This window comes from Chiloscyllium punctatum, chromosome 8 (genome assembly GCF_047496795.1).
Source record: "Chiloscyllium punctatum isolate Juve2018m chromosome 8, sChiPun1.3, whole genome shotgun sequence".
In the NCBI taxonomy this organism is placed as follows: domain Eukaryota; kingdom Metazoa; phylum Chordata; class Chondrichthyes; order Orectolobiformes; family Hemiscylliidae; genus Chiloscyllium; species Chiloscyllium punctatum.
In genome coordinates, this window is record NC_092746.1 from 50,278,880 (window position 1) to 50,294,763 (window position 15,884).

General features: G+C 40.7%; 1 protein-coding gene across 2 annotated transcripts in view; it reads left to right on the top strand.

Annotated features, from left to right (window-relative positions):
- Positions 1–779: 779 nt before the first annotated feature.
- The window catches only part of nfx1 (nuclear transcription factor, X-box binding 1), a 69,728-nt gene continuing 54,623 nt past the window's right edge, over positions 780–15,884 (top strand). For both annotated transcript variants that reach the window (XM_072575504.1, XM_072575505.1), the window contains exons 1-3: positions 780–975; positions 5,535–6,629; positions 12,350–12,511. In XM_072575504.1, the coding sequence (XP_072431605.1) occupies positions 783–975; positions 5,535–6,629; positions 12,350–12,511 (1,450 nt within the window). In that variant the 5' untranslated portion in view covers positions 780–782. The remainder of the gene's footprint in view (positions 976–5,534; positions 6,630–12,349; positions 12,512–15,884) is intronic.

Consider the following 15,884-nt stretch of genomic DNA (forward strand, 5'->3'; position numbering starts at 1 on the left):
GCCCCTGCAGCCACAAAGGAGCACCATCATCCCCTGGTTCTCTGAATTCACTGCCCCCTGTGCCCAGAAGGAGCACCATCCTCCCTTGCCTCTCTGGGTACTGTACCCCTTGTGGCTGGAGGAAGCACTATCCTCCCTTGGCTCTCCGGATACAGTGCTCCCTGTGGCCAGAGGGAGCACAATCCTCCCCTGGCTCTCCGGGTAGAGTGCCCCCTGTGGCCGGAGGGAGTGCCATCCTCCCTGGCTCTCCTGGTACAGTGCTCCATGTGGTTGGAGGGAGCACTGTCCTCTCCTGGCTCTCTGGGTACAATGCTCTCTGTGGCCTTAGGGAGCACCATGCTCTCCTGCCTCTCTGGGTACCGTGCCTCCTGTGGCCAGAGGGAGGACGATCCTCCCCTGGCTATCCGGGTACACAGCTCCATGTGGCCAAAAGGAACACCATCCTCCCCTGGCTCTCCGGGTACAGGGCCCCCTGTGGCCGGAGGGAGCATCATCCTCCCCTGGCTCTCCGGGTACAGTGCCCCCTGTGGCCGGAGGGAGCATCATCCTCCCCTGGCTCTCCGGATACAGTGCCCCCTGTGGCCGGAGGGAGCATCATCCTCCACTGGCTCTCCGGGTACAGTGCCCCCTGTGGCCGGAGGGAGCATCATCCTCCCCTGGCTCTCCGGATACAGTGCCCCCTGTGGCCGGAGGGAGCATCATCCTCCCCTGGCTCTCCGGGTATAGAGCTCCATGTGGCTCCGCCTCGCCGCTTCTATTGGCTTGAAATGAGAATGTGACACATGCGCAGTAGGGTGGGGTTTGGGTTGGCCTGGGGATTGTCGTTTATTTTCTGTCAGTTTCCCCCATCCTCCGGCCGTTGGCTGAATTGGGGTTTTGTTTGGTCGGAGGCCTTTGGCCTTGACAATATCCTGCACAATGTGAATGATAGCGGCAGGGACATGATGGCGGTGCCCAGGGCCGGAGAGCCACCAGGTAGGTTACCCTAGCGGGCTCGGGACGGTGAGGCCTGGGACCTGGACCTGGACCTGGACCTGGATCTGGATCTGGGGCCGGGGCCTGGGGCTAGGCCTTATCGTCGGCTCCGTTTTTCCAGTGCGGCTGTGGATGGTGGTGTATAGGAACATCTTGCTTGAGGGCGTTAAAACCTCCCAACGTTGTGTGCGAGGCGACCTAATAAAGTCTTTAATACGGTCGAATTTGGTAGATGAAACTTCAAATAACTGGAGTCCAAAACGATGATTCATAATATATTTCTTTAATTATTGGAAAATTGCTAATAATTCCCATAAGGAATTAAGAAATCTCAACCCGAAGTGTGAGCAAACAAGAAAGGAATAGAAGGATACACTGATCAAGTGGGAGGAAGCTCAGAGTCTATAAATCTCAATGTAGTCTACAGTATTTAGATTAATTGGTCTGACTTTATTTTGCTGCAAACTCTTTCTTTTTTTAAAACCTATTGAAACAAATAGCATCACTGGGTAAAGGTTGAAGTGAGGATTTCCAGGACTGGTGTGAATGATGGCAATGTGGGATCCCTGTTCAATCCAGTGTCTTTATAAATATGATGCCTTTGTATAGTCTATGCAACTGTTACCATCAACCTTCGGTGTTAATCCCAGCCTATAAGAAAGTGAGGACTGCAGATGCTGGAGGTCCGGGTTAGAGTGGGAATCATTCCTGATGAAGGGTTTATGCCTGAAATGTCAATTCTCCTGCTCCTTGGATGCTGCCTGACTTGCTGTGCTTTTCCAGCACCACACTCAACTCTAATCCCAGTCTATAAATGGGATTTCACATAAATTAATCTGCAAGACATATGACACCTTCAAATAGTGAAGGAGCATCATAGATGCAAGCAAAGTAAATAAAGTCTGGTGTTGATTTACTAAATCCTCTTAATATCGAATGCAGTATTACAGTTTTGGGGTTCAGGTTAAAAGCAAGTGCTTGTCACATTTTATTCTGTTAATATGTTATAACTGTCACTTAATTGCATTTATAATGCATCTTGAATGTCCTCAAAAGTCTTTGTACACTTCACCAGAGTGGTGAATAAAATATTTGCAAAAAGTTAGGAGAGGTAGTAAAAAAAAGTGGAAAATGTAGTTCCAAATAAGGATGGCATGTGTCTGAAAGAAAAATTTGCAAATAATGTGTTCCCACGTGCCTTTGTCTGCCTTCGTCCTCTTAACTCTTAACTCTTCGTCCTCGTTAAGGTTGTAAGTTTGGAAGATGCCATTCAAGCAGGTTTATTTACTTTCTTTGCATCTTGTAGCTGGTTCTGCTACCACTGAGCAGCTGGTGAAGCATGTAATGTTTAAGTTGGTGAACAGTCTATTGATCAAGTCAGTCACTTCATCAGTCATTGAGTGTTTTTGAAGTTACATATGAATTGAATTAATGGTGAGTACCTTAGAGGAGTGCTTCGCAAATTATATTGTAACCCCATTTTGACACATTACCATGCCCCTCGACTTCAACAAAAAGACATAGATCATAGAGATGTACAGCACAGAAACAGACCCTTCGGTCCAACCCGTCCATGCCGACCATCTGCATAGTAACTGTTGAAGTTTGCTTATTATACTTAAACATAATGTTATGATCATTATATATGAAAATCTGTGACTGATACTAAATTATTTTGTGGAAAGGTTGTTTTAGTGTGTTTCAATGCCTCAAAATCTAGCAGCAAATGATACTGCACACCTAAACCCCAAAGTGATATTCAAGGTTGGTCGATGTCTGATCTGATGTAGGCAATTGTGTTTCACACAAATTCTGTTAACAGAAGGAACCATCACTACTTCAATGTGACTAGTGCAACACTAGTTTGAGTGAGTAAGAATGTTGTCAGAGAACTTCTGAAAATGGTTTCTTGTAAAAATTGTTTCGATAAAGCTGCGCCCAAATCCAGTTGTTCTCAGGAACTTTTGAAACAGATTTTGCACCCAGCCAAACTTTTTGCATTCTTTCCCTTCAATTTGGATGACATGAAGTGTACCTTCAAGTGGCTGAGATGATTGGTTATCGCATAAATGAGACATTGTTTGATTCTCATTGACAGAAAGAAACTTGTAAAATTGTGGAAAAAAGTCATAGTTCACCTTGACCATTACTCTCTCAAAATGCAGTTTGCTTCAAGAACACTGATTTGATCAGCCAATTGAATGTTTGTGTTCTTTTTCTTGCACAATTGCTTTTAATTAATTTAATTTCCCCAAATTTAAGAACTTTCAAAGTTTCCTTTATCTTGACAGCAGGTAACATCACAATAATCTAATCCCATGTCTTCAAACACATTTACAATTAGATACCCATGAAGTCAGTGCTTAATTAAGTTTACAGTTGATGTGACCTGCTGGACTGCTTCAACTTGTTTTGTTCTCTGTTCTTCTATTGTATTGTCCCTGTAAATAGTGCAGCAATCCAAAGAGCTAATAGCAAATCTCTTCATTAGGGCATAGGCACCTGACCTATAGCCTGCCAGAGCCAGAAAATAGTTAGTACTACCAACAATGCAGTCTCATGGAATATATTTGCCCTCCATGTACCCTGTAATTCACTGAATAGTCCATCTCATAGCCAAGGTTTAAAGCCAGAACAGTGGCTTCAAGAATACTATTTATCCATGTATAGTGTACAAAAGCCATTCTGTGTGCATCATGTCGTCAGTGCTCACCATCAATTTAAGCAGCTAAACAGTGTATGGATCACAGATACTCCACCAGCAGAGATTCTTGATCACTTGCAGTTGCCTCATTCCCCACTACATATTTGTGCTTCAGGGAGACACAGCTGCAAGTTTGTTTGCCTCTGCTTCTTCAAACGTTATTTTATACCATTTTGATTGACAAAGAACAAAAGAAAATTACAGCACATGAACAGGCCCTTTGGCCCTCCAAGCCTGCGCCAATCCAGATCCTCTAACTAAACCTATCGCCTATTTTCTGAAGATCTGTATACCTCTGCTCCCTGCCCATTCATGTATCTGTCTAGATACATCTTCAATGATGCTATCGTGCCTGCCTCTACCACCTCCGCTGGCAACGCATTCCAGGACCCCACCACCCTCTGCTTAAAGAACTTTGCACGCATAGCTCCCCTAAACCTTTCCTCTCTCACTTTGAACTCATGACCCCTAGTAATTGAGTTCCACACTCCAGGAGAAAGCTTCTTGCTATCCACCCTGTTTATACCCCTCATGATTGAGGTCTACAAAATCAATGAAGGAAAGCATCCCTTTGCCTTGACCACTTTACTGACTTGCTTTGCCACTTTCAGGGAACAATGGACCTGAATACCCAGATCTCTCTGTATATCAGTTTCCCCCAGGACCTTTCCACTTATTGAATACTTCACTCTTGAATTGGATCTTCCAAAATGCATCACCTGGCATTTGCCTGGATTGAACTCCAACTGCCATTTCTCTGCAGTCTCTCCCATCTATCTATATTCTGCTGTACTCTGACAGTCCCCATCAATATCTGCTACTCCATCAATCTTGGTGTCATTTGCAAACTTGTTAATCAGGCAACCAATACCTTCCTCAAAATCATTTTTATATAGTCCCAGGATGGATCCCTGTGGAACACCACTGGTCACAGGTGTCCATTTTGAGAAACTCCTTCCACGATTACTGTGTCTCTTGTTGCCCAGCCAGTTCTCTATCCATCTAGCTAGAACACTGCAGTCATGTAAAGCATCTTTTGCCTGTGAAATTTGTTGGTTCACCTCAAAAGATGCTCTTTCAGTTCCTTTGGATGCAGTTTAGGCCCTCTTCAATTGTTCTTTCAAAAGCTCCTCTTTCTATGTGCATGCAGTATTTGTATGAACAACTTGTCTTGCTCACTATCCATTCCCATTAGTCACATGATTCCATGATTTCATTAATTAATGATTATAGTCAATGTGTCAATTAACCTACAGTAGACGTGAAGTGAAGAAATCCTTGGAAATTGTAGGTGATTTCTAATCAACTTGCTCATCTTGTTAAACATCTCTCTAAACATTTTTGTGAGATATTAGTCAATTCTTCTGCAAAAAAAATCAGGAAAATTAGAGAAAATTGGTATTACTGTCTTGTAAGCCTGAGTTTTCAGGTAGGAATTATCTCATGTTCATGTTGTTACCTGTCTAAAGCTATAGCTTAATACTGGGGCAACATACTCTGCATTTTATATGTCAAAAAGAGCAGCACTCCTAATAGCAACTACTGCAGGATGCTGCAATTTACTTTTGCTCTATTTGGGAAAATGACTATTTAGTACTCTGCTTTCTGCCTTCTGGCCAATTTTGTCTACTCTTCCTTTAATCTTATATCTTAGTTTGCAAACCAATGCTGCGCAATATTTAGATTGCTGAAAGTGTCTGGTGCCTGCTTCTGTTCTGAAAGTTTCTGAATGTGAGATTTTTCTAATTATTTTTAATGATGGTTATGCTATTCAGATTATACGGGGGAACTCGGATAAATAATTTTTCAGTGCTTCATATGAAACTCCTAATTGTTATGCATTTGTGTTTAACAGGTGGACTGGAACTTAATCCAGATGCTGCAGATTTCATTCCTCGGGAAATGCAAGAAACAGAAAGAAAAAAGAAACCAGAGGATTTTGGCAGGAACAATAATACAAATCTATCATTATCAAGGCAGCGACCATTTCGTAGCTATCGCTGTGGTTTAACACACAAAGGGGAGTATTCTCAGCAGTCAAGGAATCATTATGATGACGATGCTATCTCTGATCCCAGGGCAAGTAGTGAGGGGCACAGGACTAACCAGAATAGAGCAGGCATGCATAGTTTCCAAAATCAGCGGCGACACCGTGTAAGAGAAGAGAAGGCCTGTTCTGGAGAAATGTCACTTGCCAATGAGTCACAGCAGGAAATTGCTGGAAATCTATTGCAGTCAAGGCTTTTTGAAAAACATTTGGTGGAGGATAGCGCACAGAAAGACCCAGTGGAGGCAGGGGCAGAATGGGTGGGGCACAGAAAGATTCACAATTCAGACCAAGAAAATTGGAGAGCACCAGAAAATCGGACTGGAGCCAAACCAAAGAAAGTTAACTTGCACATGTATAAATCCAGTCGAGGAATCGTTAACCAAGGAAAATTTACTTTTGAGAAAGACGCTAGAACATTTGGGAAAAAACACAATATAATTGAAAACGTGAGCCCACCAGAGACGAATCAAATAGAAAACGCTTGTGAACCTTCTGTAATGGATAAAAATTACGAAAGATGCAATGATCAGTCACAGAGAAAGTTTCTTAAAAATAGAAGTAGCCAGAGAGAATTCACCTGGGGCAAACCGTACTCTGACAATGAAGCGTACAGAGGTTTGACAGCAGATAATGTTCGGACAGGCACCGGTTTCGCCACGACTGCTTCAGCAACGGATACCAAGACTGATTTCAATGAGGAGAGCGTGAATCCTAAATTACAGGATCGTTTGACCCACCGAACACAAACATGGAAAGTGGGTGAGGTAGAAAGAAGAAGAAAACGCCCAGAAGATCTACAAAAAAAATCCTTTGATTCGCAAAAGAAATCCTTTGATTCAGGAAGGAAGAGCTTTTGGAAAAAACAAATGGAAGTTCACAAGAGCAAGGAGACTCACACAGGTTCACTTCCTCAATCAATTCATCAATTACAATTTCTTGAAAATGCGTTTTTACAAATTGTTGAATAAACAAGTTTGTATTGTGGGAAAGTTCTTGAATTCCAGCAGTTATAGTGTTTTGGGATAGTTTAAATCTCTTGTTTCACCTTGTCTCATCACTTTCTTTGGATACAAAATTGGCTTGAAGGTTGGAGAGGGAGGGTGGTGATGGAGGATTGTTTTTCAGGCTGGATGCCTCTGACTGGTGGTGTGCTATAAGGATCAATGTTAGGTCCAGTTTTTTTTTGTCGTTTATATTAAGCATTTGGATGTGAATATAGGAGGTAGGGTTAGTAAGTTTGGTGTAGAAGCTTACCTCAGTACAATGGGACCTTGATCAAATGGGCTAAGGAGTGGCAAATGGAGTTTAATTTAGATAAATGAGATGTTACATTTTGGAAAAACAAATCAGAGCAGGACTTGCGCACTTAATGGTAGGGTCCTAGGGAGTGTTGCAGAACAAAGAGACCTTGGTTCCTTTAGAGTGGAGTTTTAAGTAGATAGGATAGTAAAGGTGTTTTTTATGCTTTCTTTTATTGGTGAGAGCATTGAGTATAGGAATTGGAATTTCATTTTGCAGCTATACAGAGCATTATGACAGGTTTATAATATTGTGTGCACTTCTGCTCTCCCTGCTTTAGAAATTATGTTGTGAAACTTGAAAGGGTTCAGAAAAGTGACAAGGAAGTTGCCAGGATTGGAGGACTAGAGCTATAGGGAGAGGCTGAATAAGCTGGGGCTTTCTGCCCTGGAAGAGGCTAAGGGATGACTCTAGAGATTTGTAAAATCACAAGGGGAAGAATAGGATGAATAGCTAAGGTTGTTTTTTTTTCCTGCTGGTAGGGAGTCCAAAACTAGAGGGCATAGGTTTAAGGTGAGGGGGGAAAGATTTAAAAGTGACTTGAGGGTCAATTTGTTTTTCACACAGCGGGTGGTAAATGTATGGAACAATGAAGTGGTGGAGGCTGGGTACCATTACAACAATTAAAAAGCATCTGGATAAGTACATGAATAGGAAGGGTTAGAGGGATATGGGACATCTGCTACCAAATGCAACTAAATCAGTTTGGGATATCTGATCAGCATGGTTGAATTAGACCAAAGGGTCTATTTCGGTGTTATATAACTATGACTCTATGACTAAGTGTCTTAAACTAATTGGGCTGCCTTCACTTTCTGGAAATTTCGATTAGGATTGTGAATTGGCCATTCAGTTTTTTGAACATAGCCTGCCTTTTGATAAATTTGTAGCTTCTACTCCATTTAGCTATCCACTCCTAATGTCTTTTGGCTTCTTTACTTGTGAAAAATCTGCTTACCTCTGCCTTAAGTATGATAGTAGGTTATCCTATTAATTTAGTACTGAAGACATTATGTGCGCTACACAAAGCATATTGAGAATCCTTTTCATTTTCTTGATTTTTTTTTTGTTGTTCAGATCACCCCTCCTGATGCATGTCTACTTAAAGCTAACAGGATTTTTTTATTTTAAAGAAAACTTCTCACAATTAAATTTAACATTAGCTTTTAAAAGCAGGGAGTTGAATATGAATAAGGCCATTCACCTCCTGGAATGTGTTCCACCATTCTCTACAATCATGGTTGATCTCATTGTGTCTGCAAATTTGATCTCATTGTGTACCAAATCACCTTTTCGCCTCATTCCTTAACTAGAATTTATCAAAACATTAAAAATAATATATTTTTTAAGCTACTCCATGATTCTGCTTTCAAAACCTTTTCAGGAAGAGTTTTGAAGGCTTGTGACCCCCTGAGGGGGAAAGAAGGATTTTTTTGCATTGCCTTTTGTGCTATTTATTAAATATGGATAGCACCGACATGGCAGCATTTATTTCCTGCCCTATTTATCCTGATGATTTTAGGGCTGAAACTTTGTTATGACAGCTCAAATTCTGCTGCTGAGGCCAGAGACAGACCTGCCCTGCTTTGTTCAGCAGCAGAGTTCAAGGAGGCGTATTTCTGATCATAGCCAAATATGTGGCTACCATACCTAGAGTACAGCAGCCTGCTAAAGTCACCACAGGCCCAGTAATTTAGTCTATTAAGTTGATCTTAAGCCTGATGAAGTGTGAAAAGAGACATTAAGTAAACCTATTATCAAGAAAAGTGTCATAGAAAGAAGCCTTTAAGTATGTTTAGTTTCTACCTACTCACCTGGTCTTCCAGCCGTTTCTTTAGAATTATTTCTAACTGACTTGTTGAGACATGATGGGACTCGAACCTAGACCTTCTGACCCAGACATGGGACACTACAGCTCTGCTGTAAGAGCTCTTCTTGTGTACTCAAGCACTGAAACAATGCCATTCACTCATGTATCAAAGTATAATTAACATGGCATTAACAGACTTGGAGATCAGTGCAGCCCTCAGTGTTGGTCAGTACTGAAGTGACATGCCTCAGCTGTGGTACTCTCAAGATGACCTTACAGGTTTGTAAAATCATGAGGGGCATGGGTAGAGTAAATAGTCAAGGTCTTTGCCCTGCGGTGGGAGAGTCCAAAACTAGAGGGCATAAGTTTAAGGTGAGAGGGGAAAGATTTAAAAGGGACCTGAGGGGCAACTTTTTCATGCAGAGGGTGATGTGTCTATGGAATAAACTACCAAAAGTGGTAGAGCGTGGTACAATTGCAACATTTTTAAAAGGCATCTGGATGGATTAGAAGGATATGGGCCAAATGCTGACAATAGGACTGGGTCCATTTGAAATATCTGATTGGCACAGATAAGTTGGACTGAATTCTTCCACTGTTTCGGTGCTGTATGACTCTCTGATTGTATGAACTCCACGTTCCTGCCATTCCCCATTACCCTTCAACCCATTACTGATTAAAATCCTGTCAATCTATCTCCTTAAAATTATTTTGCATGCTGGCATTGAAATTGCACACTCTGGAGTTGTAAATTACAAATATTTGTTACCGTATGAGTGAAGTAATTCCTTCTGATCTGTTTTCTCTGCCACTGTTTCACTAAAACTATGACCTCTAATTATTCTTTGTCTTAGAAGGGGAAACATTCTATGCCTACTTTGTCAATCTTTTTAGCATCTTGCAGACCTCAATTAAACCTCCCCTCAGTCTTCCAAATTCTAATAAATAAAGGAAGAAAATGTTCAATCTCTGTTCAAAGAAATCTTACATCTCTGGAATTAACCTAGAGTACCTGGTCTGAACTGCCTCCAATGCAATTACATCCTTCCTCAAGGTGGCCAAAACTATGCATAGTATTCCTGATATTGTCTCACCAATGCCTTGTACAGTTACAACAACACCTTCTCTACTTTTATAGTCCATTCATTTATCAATCAAATCAAAATTTCATTTGCCCTTATTACCAGGTAATGCCAGCTCTGTGATTGATGCACAGATACCCAGATCCCTCTGTACCAAAGCAATTTGAAGTTTCTCTCCACTTACTATTTTTACAACCAAAATGAATAAACTCTCTCTCATCAACCTTAAACTCCATCTGCCATTCATCTAGCCTACTCATATCCATATGTAGTTTTCTGATTTTCATTGCAATTTACTTTCCCACCTATTTTAGTGTCACGTGCAAGTTTGACTAGAGTACATTCCTCTTCCTGCATCAAGTCACTAACAGGACTGAACCCTGCGGCACCCTACTAGTTACAGCTTATCAATCAGGAAAAGATCCATTTATTCTGATTCTGTTTTTAGATGATTAACCAATCCTCTATTCAAGCTAATACATTATCCCTAACTCCATGTGACCTTGTGTAATAACTTTTTGTACGGCACCTATTCAGATGCTTTCTGGAAATCAGATAAACAGCAATTTTTTTTTTATTAACCAGTACCTGTGGGACCATGATTGTGCTGGTTGATAGAGGTTTATAGCTGCAACTTTGTCTTAAATAAAACTTGCTAGCAAAGAGCCTTGTCACTCACACCCTCAACTGCTGCTTCCCTGCTGTTTTCAGACTTCTGAATGAACCTCTCTTGTTGATACGATTTCTCTGTGCACCTTCTCAGGTAACATTATATCCTGCACTGTCTTCTGATTTCTCTCTGCCCTTCTCCCCCCCCCCGCCCCACAATGCACATTTACAGTACGATTTGCCTGTAAAGCATGTAAGATTAAACTTCAGTTCATGTGACAGTAATAACTCAAAATCAAATCAACGGACTACTCAGACATCATAGACATTGCGATAATGCAGTAAACATCCGGTGTTTTAGGTATGTAATTTTTCATGGTTTATCAAGAGTGCCAGTTAAAATTAAAGTTTGCTGTTCAGCGTTTACAGGTCTTCTATTATCCACTTTGTTTGCTACATCTTCAAAGAATTCCAGCAAATTTAAACATAATTTATCCTTCCATGCTAACTGGTTGCACTTTTGACTTTCCAAATGCCCTGCTTTACTTAATAATCGATTCAACAATTCCTCAACAGCACGTGTAAAGCTAACTGGTCTTTCTGCCCCCCCTCCTTTTTAGGCGTTTCTCTAGCCTTTTTCTGATCCATTGGACCCTTTGCAGAATCTAGGGAAGATTGAAATATATGACAATACCTCTGTTGTTTCCTTTAGGACCCTTGGATAGAGGTCATCAGGACCTGGGACCTGCTGCCTTAATCCTAATTGTTAACTCAATATTTTCTCCCAAGTGATGTTTTAAGTTCCCTTTTTTTTTAAAACAACCTCTGCGTTACTTGTTACATATTGGGATGGTTACAGTGTCATCCACCATGAAAGCTAAGGCAAAATTCAGTTTTAATGTTTCTGCCAAGAATATGCTCAAAGGAAAGCTTCTCGTCTCACTGAATGGTGTCCTTTCTGCAGCTAAATACCTGCAGAGATGGAAAGTGCTGTTTAATTGCAGCCCATTTGACCTATTTCTGTGGTCACACAGACGGCAAATTTTACACTATTCTGTAGCATTGAATATGGCGTGGTGGTGAAAGTATGTCAAGTGTATCTCAGCCTGGTATATTCCTGCACCATTCTGTCAGCCTTTCTATCATCCAGCTTGTTGCCAAAAGCCTGCCGAGCGTGTGCCTAAGAGTCGTCAACTGTATACTGTAAACTTTAGTCATATGGATGCACATCAGTCTGTAGAATTGTTAAGTACCCTTTCCTGAAAGAAATTAGTAAATCAGATGACTTCTAAGACCACCTGCGACTTTTATGGCTATGTTATCTGATGTTAACTCAATTCACAATATTTAGTAGAAATAGATTTCTCAACTCACATGCTTGCCTCTGAATTCACAATACTGGCTTGCTCAACCACCATCATGGTTGTTACATGACCATGCCCTGCCATATATCTGTGGAGAAAGCTTGCACATAGAAATGTTAAAACAGTGGGTTAGAGATCAGTAATTTATAATCTTGGAAGGGTTACATGTATTGAATTAGGAGAATCTCTCCAGGCCTTTTTGAAATTACTTTAAAATGTCTTCCTTTCTTAATAATGGGATGGGTCCAATGATATTTGTCACACCCTTTTCTGTTATTTAGCAAATACCACGTGTTACATTGTAATTTTCTAAAATATTCAAGTTTTTCAATCCAGTAACAGATGAGCTCTATTTTCTTATTTGATCCCTTCTAATACTCACCATTTTCTTTTATTTTCAGCAGCCTGACACATAGTTTGGTCTAACTAGTTATCCCATTTTTGTTTGTTTGTCAGGATCTCTGATTGAGCAACTTACATCTGAGAAATATGAATGTATGGTTTGCTGTGAGGTGATCCGTGTGATGGTACCTGTCTGGAGCTGTCAAAGCTGTTATCATGTGTTCCACTTGAATTGCATTAAGAAATGGGCAAGATCACCAGCTTCCCAAGCTGAAGGTTAGTTTTGCAATAGACCACTGACTTGAAACATTAACTCTGTTTCTCCCTCCATAGATTATTAGAATGGCTGAGTATTCACAGCATTTTGTTTCTTCTGTTAGTGTTGGTTTACTGTTTAGTTTGCTTGCTGCATTAGAGTTTTGCACTCTGTTATAAAACATGATGCATAGAGTTAATTATTTTCCACCCTCTGGGTTAATTGATAGTTCTCGTAAAGACCATATTGTAGTGTGAGAAACTTGACTTTGGTTTCTCACACTATTAATGGCAAGCCACATTGTATGCATGCCTACCTGTAGTATGAGTTGCACCTATAGGTGGTGCTGTTGATGTCCATTTTCAAATTCAGATTTAAATCTGATTCCTAAGATTTTTGAAAGAGACAATTGGTGTGCAAACCTTTCATGCCCCAAAGCTTAAGCCATGCTAAGTGTTTTTAGATCACTACTACAGTAACACTGCCCTTAAAGTTATTGATGTGTTCTTGAAAATTGCAACTTTAAGTAACTTTTAAGACTTCAAGGAAATTGCATTTTACCATTAAAGCCAATGTAAGAATTATTAGGTTCAGCAGAACTCTCCTTAGCAATCTTAAAACATTGCTGAAGTACTTTGCTAAATTTTTATAATAAATACATTTTCAATTACTTTTACAAATGTGGAAGGAATCTAACATGATATCTTGCTACTTCCCTCTTGCTTGCTGCTGATCCTGCTTTCTGAACCTCCTGCTCTTCACACATTCTGCTGGCTGTCCTTCCAGGTTGCTGCAGACTTTGCCCCCTGCTGACCGTATGGATCACAGCCTCTCCCACTCCCTGACCAACCCTCTTGTAGTTACAATAATTTGTGGCTTCTCTCATTTCTGATCTTTTTTTGTTGCAACTTGTTCTACTTCCTGACCCAACCCAGGCAGAAGCTCTCTTTCTGAACTTTGCTCAATTGCTGCTGCTTCTGCCCCTCTGCTCACCTCCAGAATCTTGCGAGAGCTCAGACACGAGTAGTAGAATCAGGGAGCAGGAGGTTAGGTGAGTTGGGGAGTCAGGGGGGCCACTAGTTGGAAAAATGTAATGAGCGTAAATTAGGGAGACGGCAGGGCCACAGATCAGAGTCAGCAGCTGTCAAGTAGTTCAGGGAATGTGATCCTATGAACCCAAAAGTCATCACTAACCAGGAAATTGAAGGAGCAGGAGTGGTCACAAGATGTGAGACAGGCAGTAAGAAGTTGATTTAGGAAGCAGTAGAGGGTTGGCTGTGAGAAAATTTCAGGTAATGGGGAAGCTGCTGTTAAATGGCATTGATTGATTGCGTCAAGCAGCCATACGTAAGAATGGAGCAAATAGACTTAAAAACAAATCTTGTGACAATTAACACAAGTACTGACCACCATTTGACATGAAACAGCATAAAATGTCAAATAGAGTCTTGTTGTAGTGTCATTTAAAAGGAATCCCAAGTTCTTGTTATGGTTCTCTTACATGACTTTAAAGAATCTCGAGAACACGAGTGGACAAGGAACCAATTAACAGGTATTCACACTTAAATTTTTAAGATTATCAAATCAGCATCAACATAATTCAAATATTAAAGGGTAAATGAGATTTCAAATTAAAAATGTTAATTTTACTCTGAATAATTAGAAAACAAATGTATTTTATAAACTACAAACATCCATGTCATTCCTCTCTCAAAGTCATTTGGTCCCCATAGCAGCCTCAGCCAGAATTTAACAACTCTGATGGTGTCACAATCAGAAGTCCAATTATAACGGTCTTTCCAGAAAGTTACCTTGTTTCGCTTGGCAATTTAAAGGACTTAGTTCTTTATATTTGAAAAGTATGGCACTGGAAAAGTACAGCAGGGGGTCAGGCAGCAATCGAGGAGCAGGAGAATCTATATTCAGGGCATAAACCTTTCATCACATTCCTGATGAAGGGCTTAGGCCCAAAACGTTGATTCTCCTGCTTCTCAGATGCTGCTTGACTTGCTGTACTTTTCCAGTGCCACACTTTTTTCTACTCTGACCACCAGCATCATAGTTAGGATAAATAAACAAGGGGGAGTCCAGGACTAGAGGGCATAGCTTTGGGGTGAGGGGGGAAAAGATTATAAAAGAGACCTAAGGGGCACCTTTTTCACGCAGAGGGTGGTATATGTATGGAATGAGCTGTCACAGGAAGTGGTGGAGGCTAGTACAATTGCAACATTTTAAAAGGCATCTGGATGGGTATATGAATGGGAAGGGTTTGGGGGGGATATGAGCCAGGTGCTGGCAAATGGGATATCAGATTAGGATGGGATGGCAGATTAGGATATCAGGTCGGCATGTACGAGTTGGACCGTTCGGTCTGTTTCTGTGCTGTACATCTCTATGACAATGACTCTTAAGTCAGTCACAAGTTGTAAATAGTTCAGCCACCAGCAATGATCCCAATGACGCTTTGCTAAATGCAGGTTCCTAACTGGAAATGACCCCTATATCCTGATTCTGTCTCTCCTGATTGTTGGTTAAGCCTTTACTGTCCCAACACCTTGAGCTCTTATCTTGTGTGGTAACTGTTTACGTGGGACTTCTTTTGAATGCCTTTTGGAAATCCGAATAGTTCCCTTTTTAAATGCTTCGATTGTTGCACCTTCCAATTTATCAAAAAAATTTCCTTTATATATAGTACAATCAAGTTGAGCCAACATGATTTTATTCTGACTTTGTAAATGTGTTGCTGCTACTTCCTCAATTGAATCTCTGCAATTTCCCAGTTATGGATGTTAGGTTAACTGGCCTACAGTTTTCAGTTTTCTATCTCCATCTTGTCTTGAATAGAAGTGTTACATGTTTTCTAATATGTTTGGACCTTTCCAGAATCAAGGGAGTTTTGGCAGATTGACTGTATTATCCATGATCTCTGCAGACGCTTTCTTCACAATCCTAAATTGGAAACTGTCAGGTCCATAGGAAGCTTTAACCTTTCTAGAAATTTGACACGAGCAACTGAGAGGGTGTTTTGAGTTTCTTCCTCCTTTTTCTCCTTGATTTTTCTAATTTTCTTGGAATAGTTTTGATTTTCTACTCTGAAGAAATAGAAAATGCTTGTAAAAACTGAATTTTCTTGTTTTTCCCTAATTTCTCAACCACCTCCTTTTAAAGAGATCAATTTTTGATAGAAATAGTCTCTTCCTTTTTGTATACATAAGTTCTTACTATCTATTTTAATGTTTCTTGCTACTTTGTTTCCATCTTTTGGGGTCTCCCCCGTATTGTTGTTGCTTTGCTGGTTTCTAAAATGACCCCATGATTCTAGCCTGACATTAATCTGTGCAGCAGCACGTCTTTTCTTTCAGTTTAGTGTCATCTTTAACTTCCTTAGTTGGG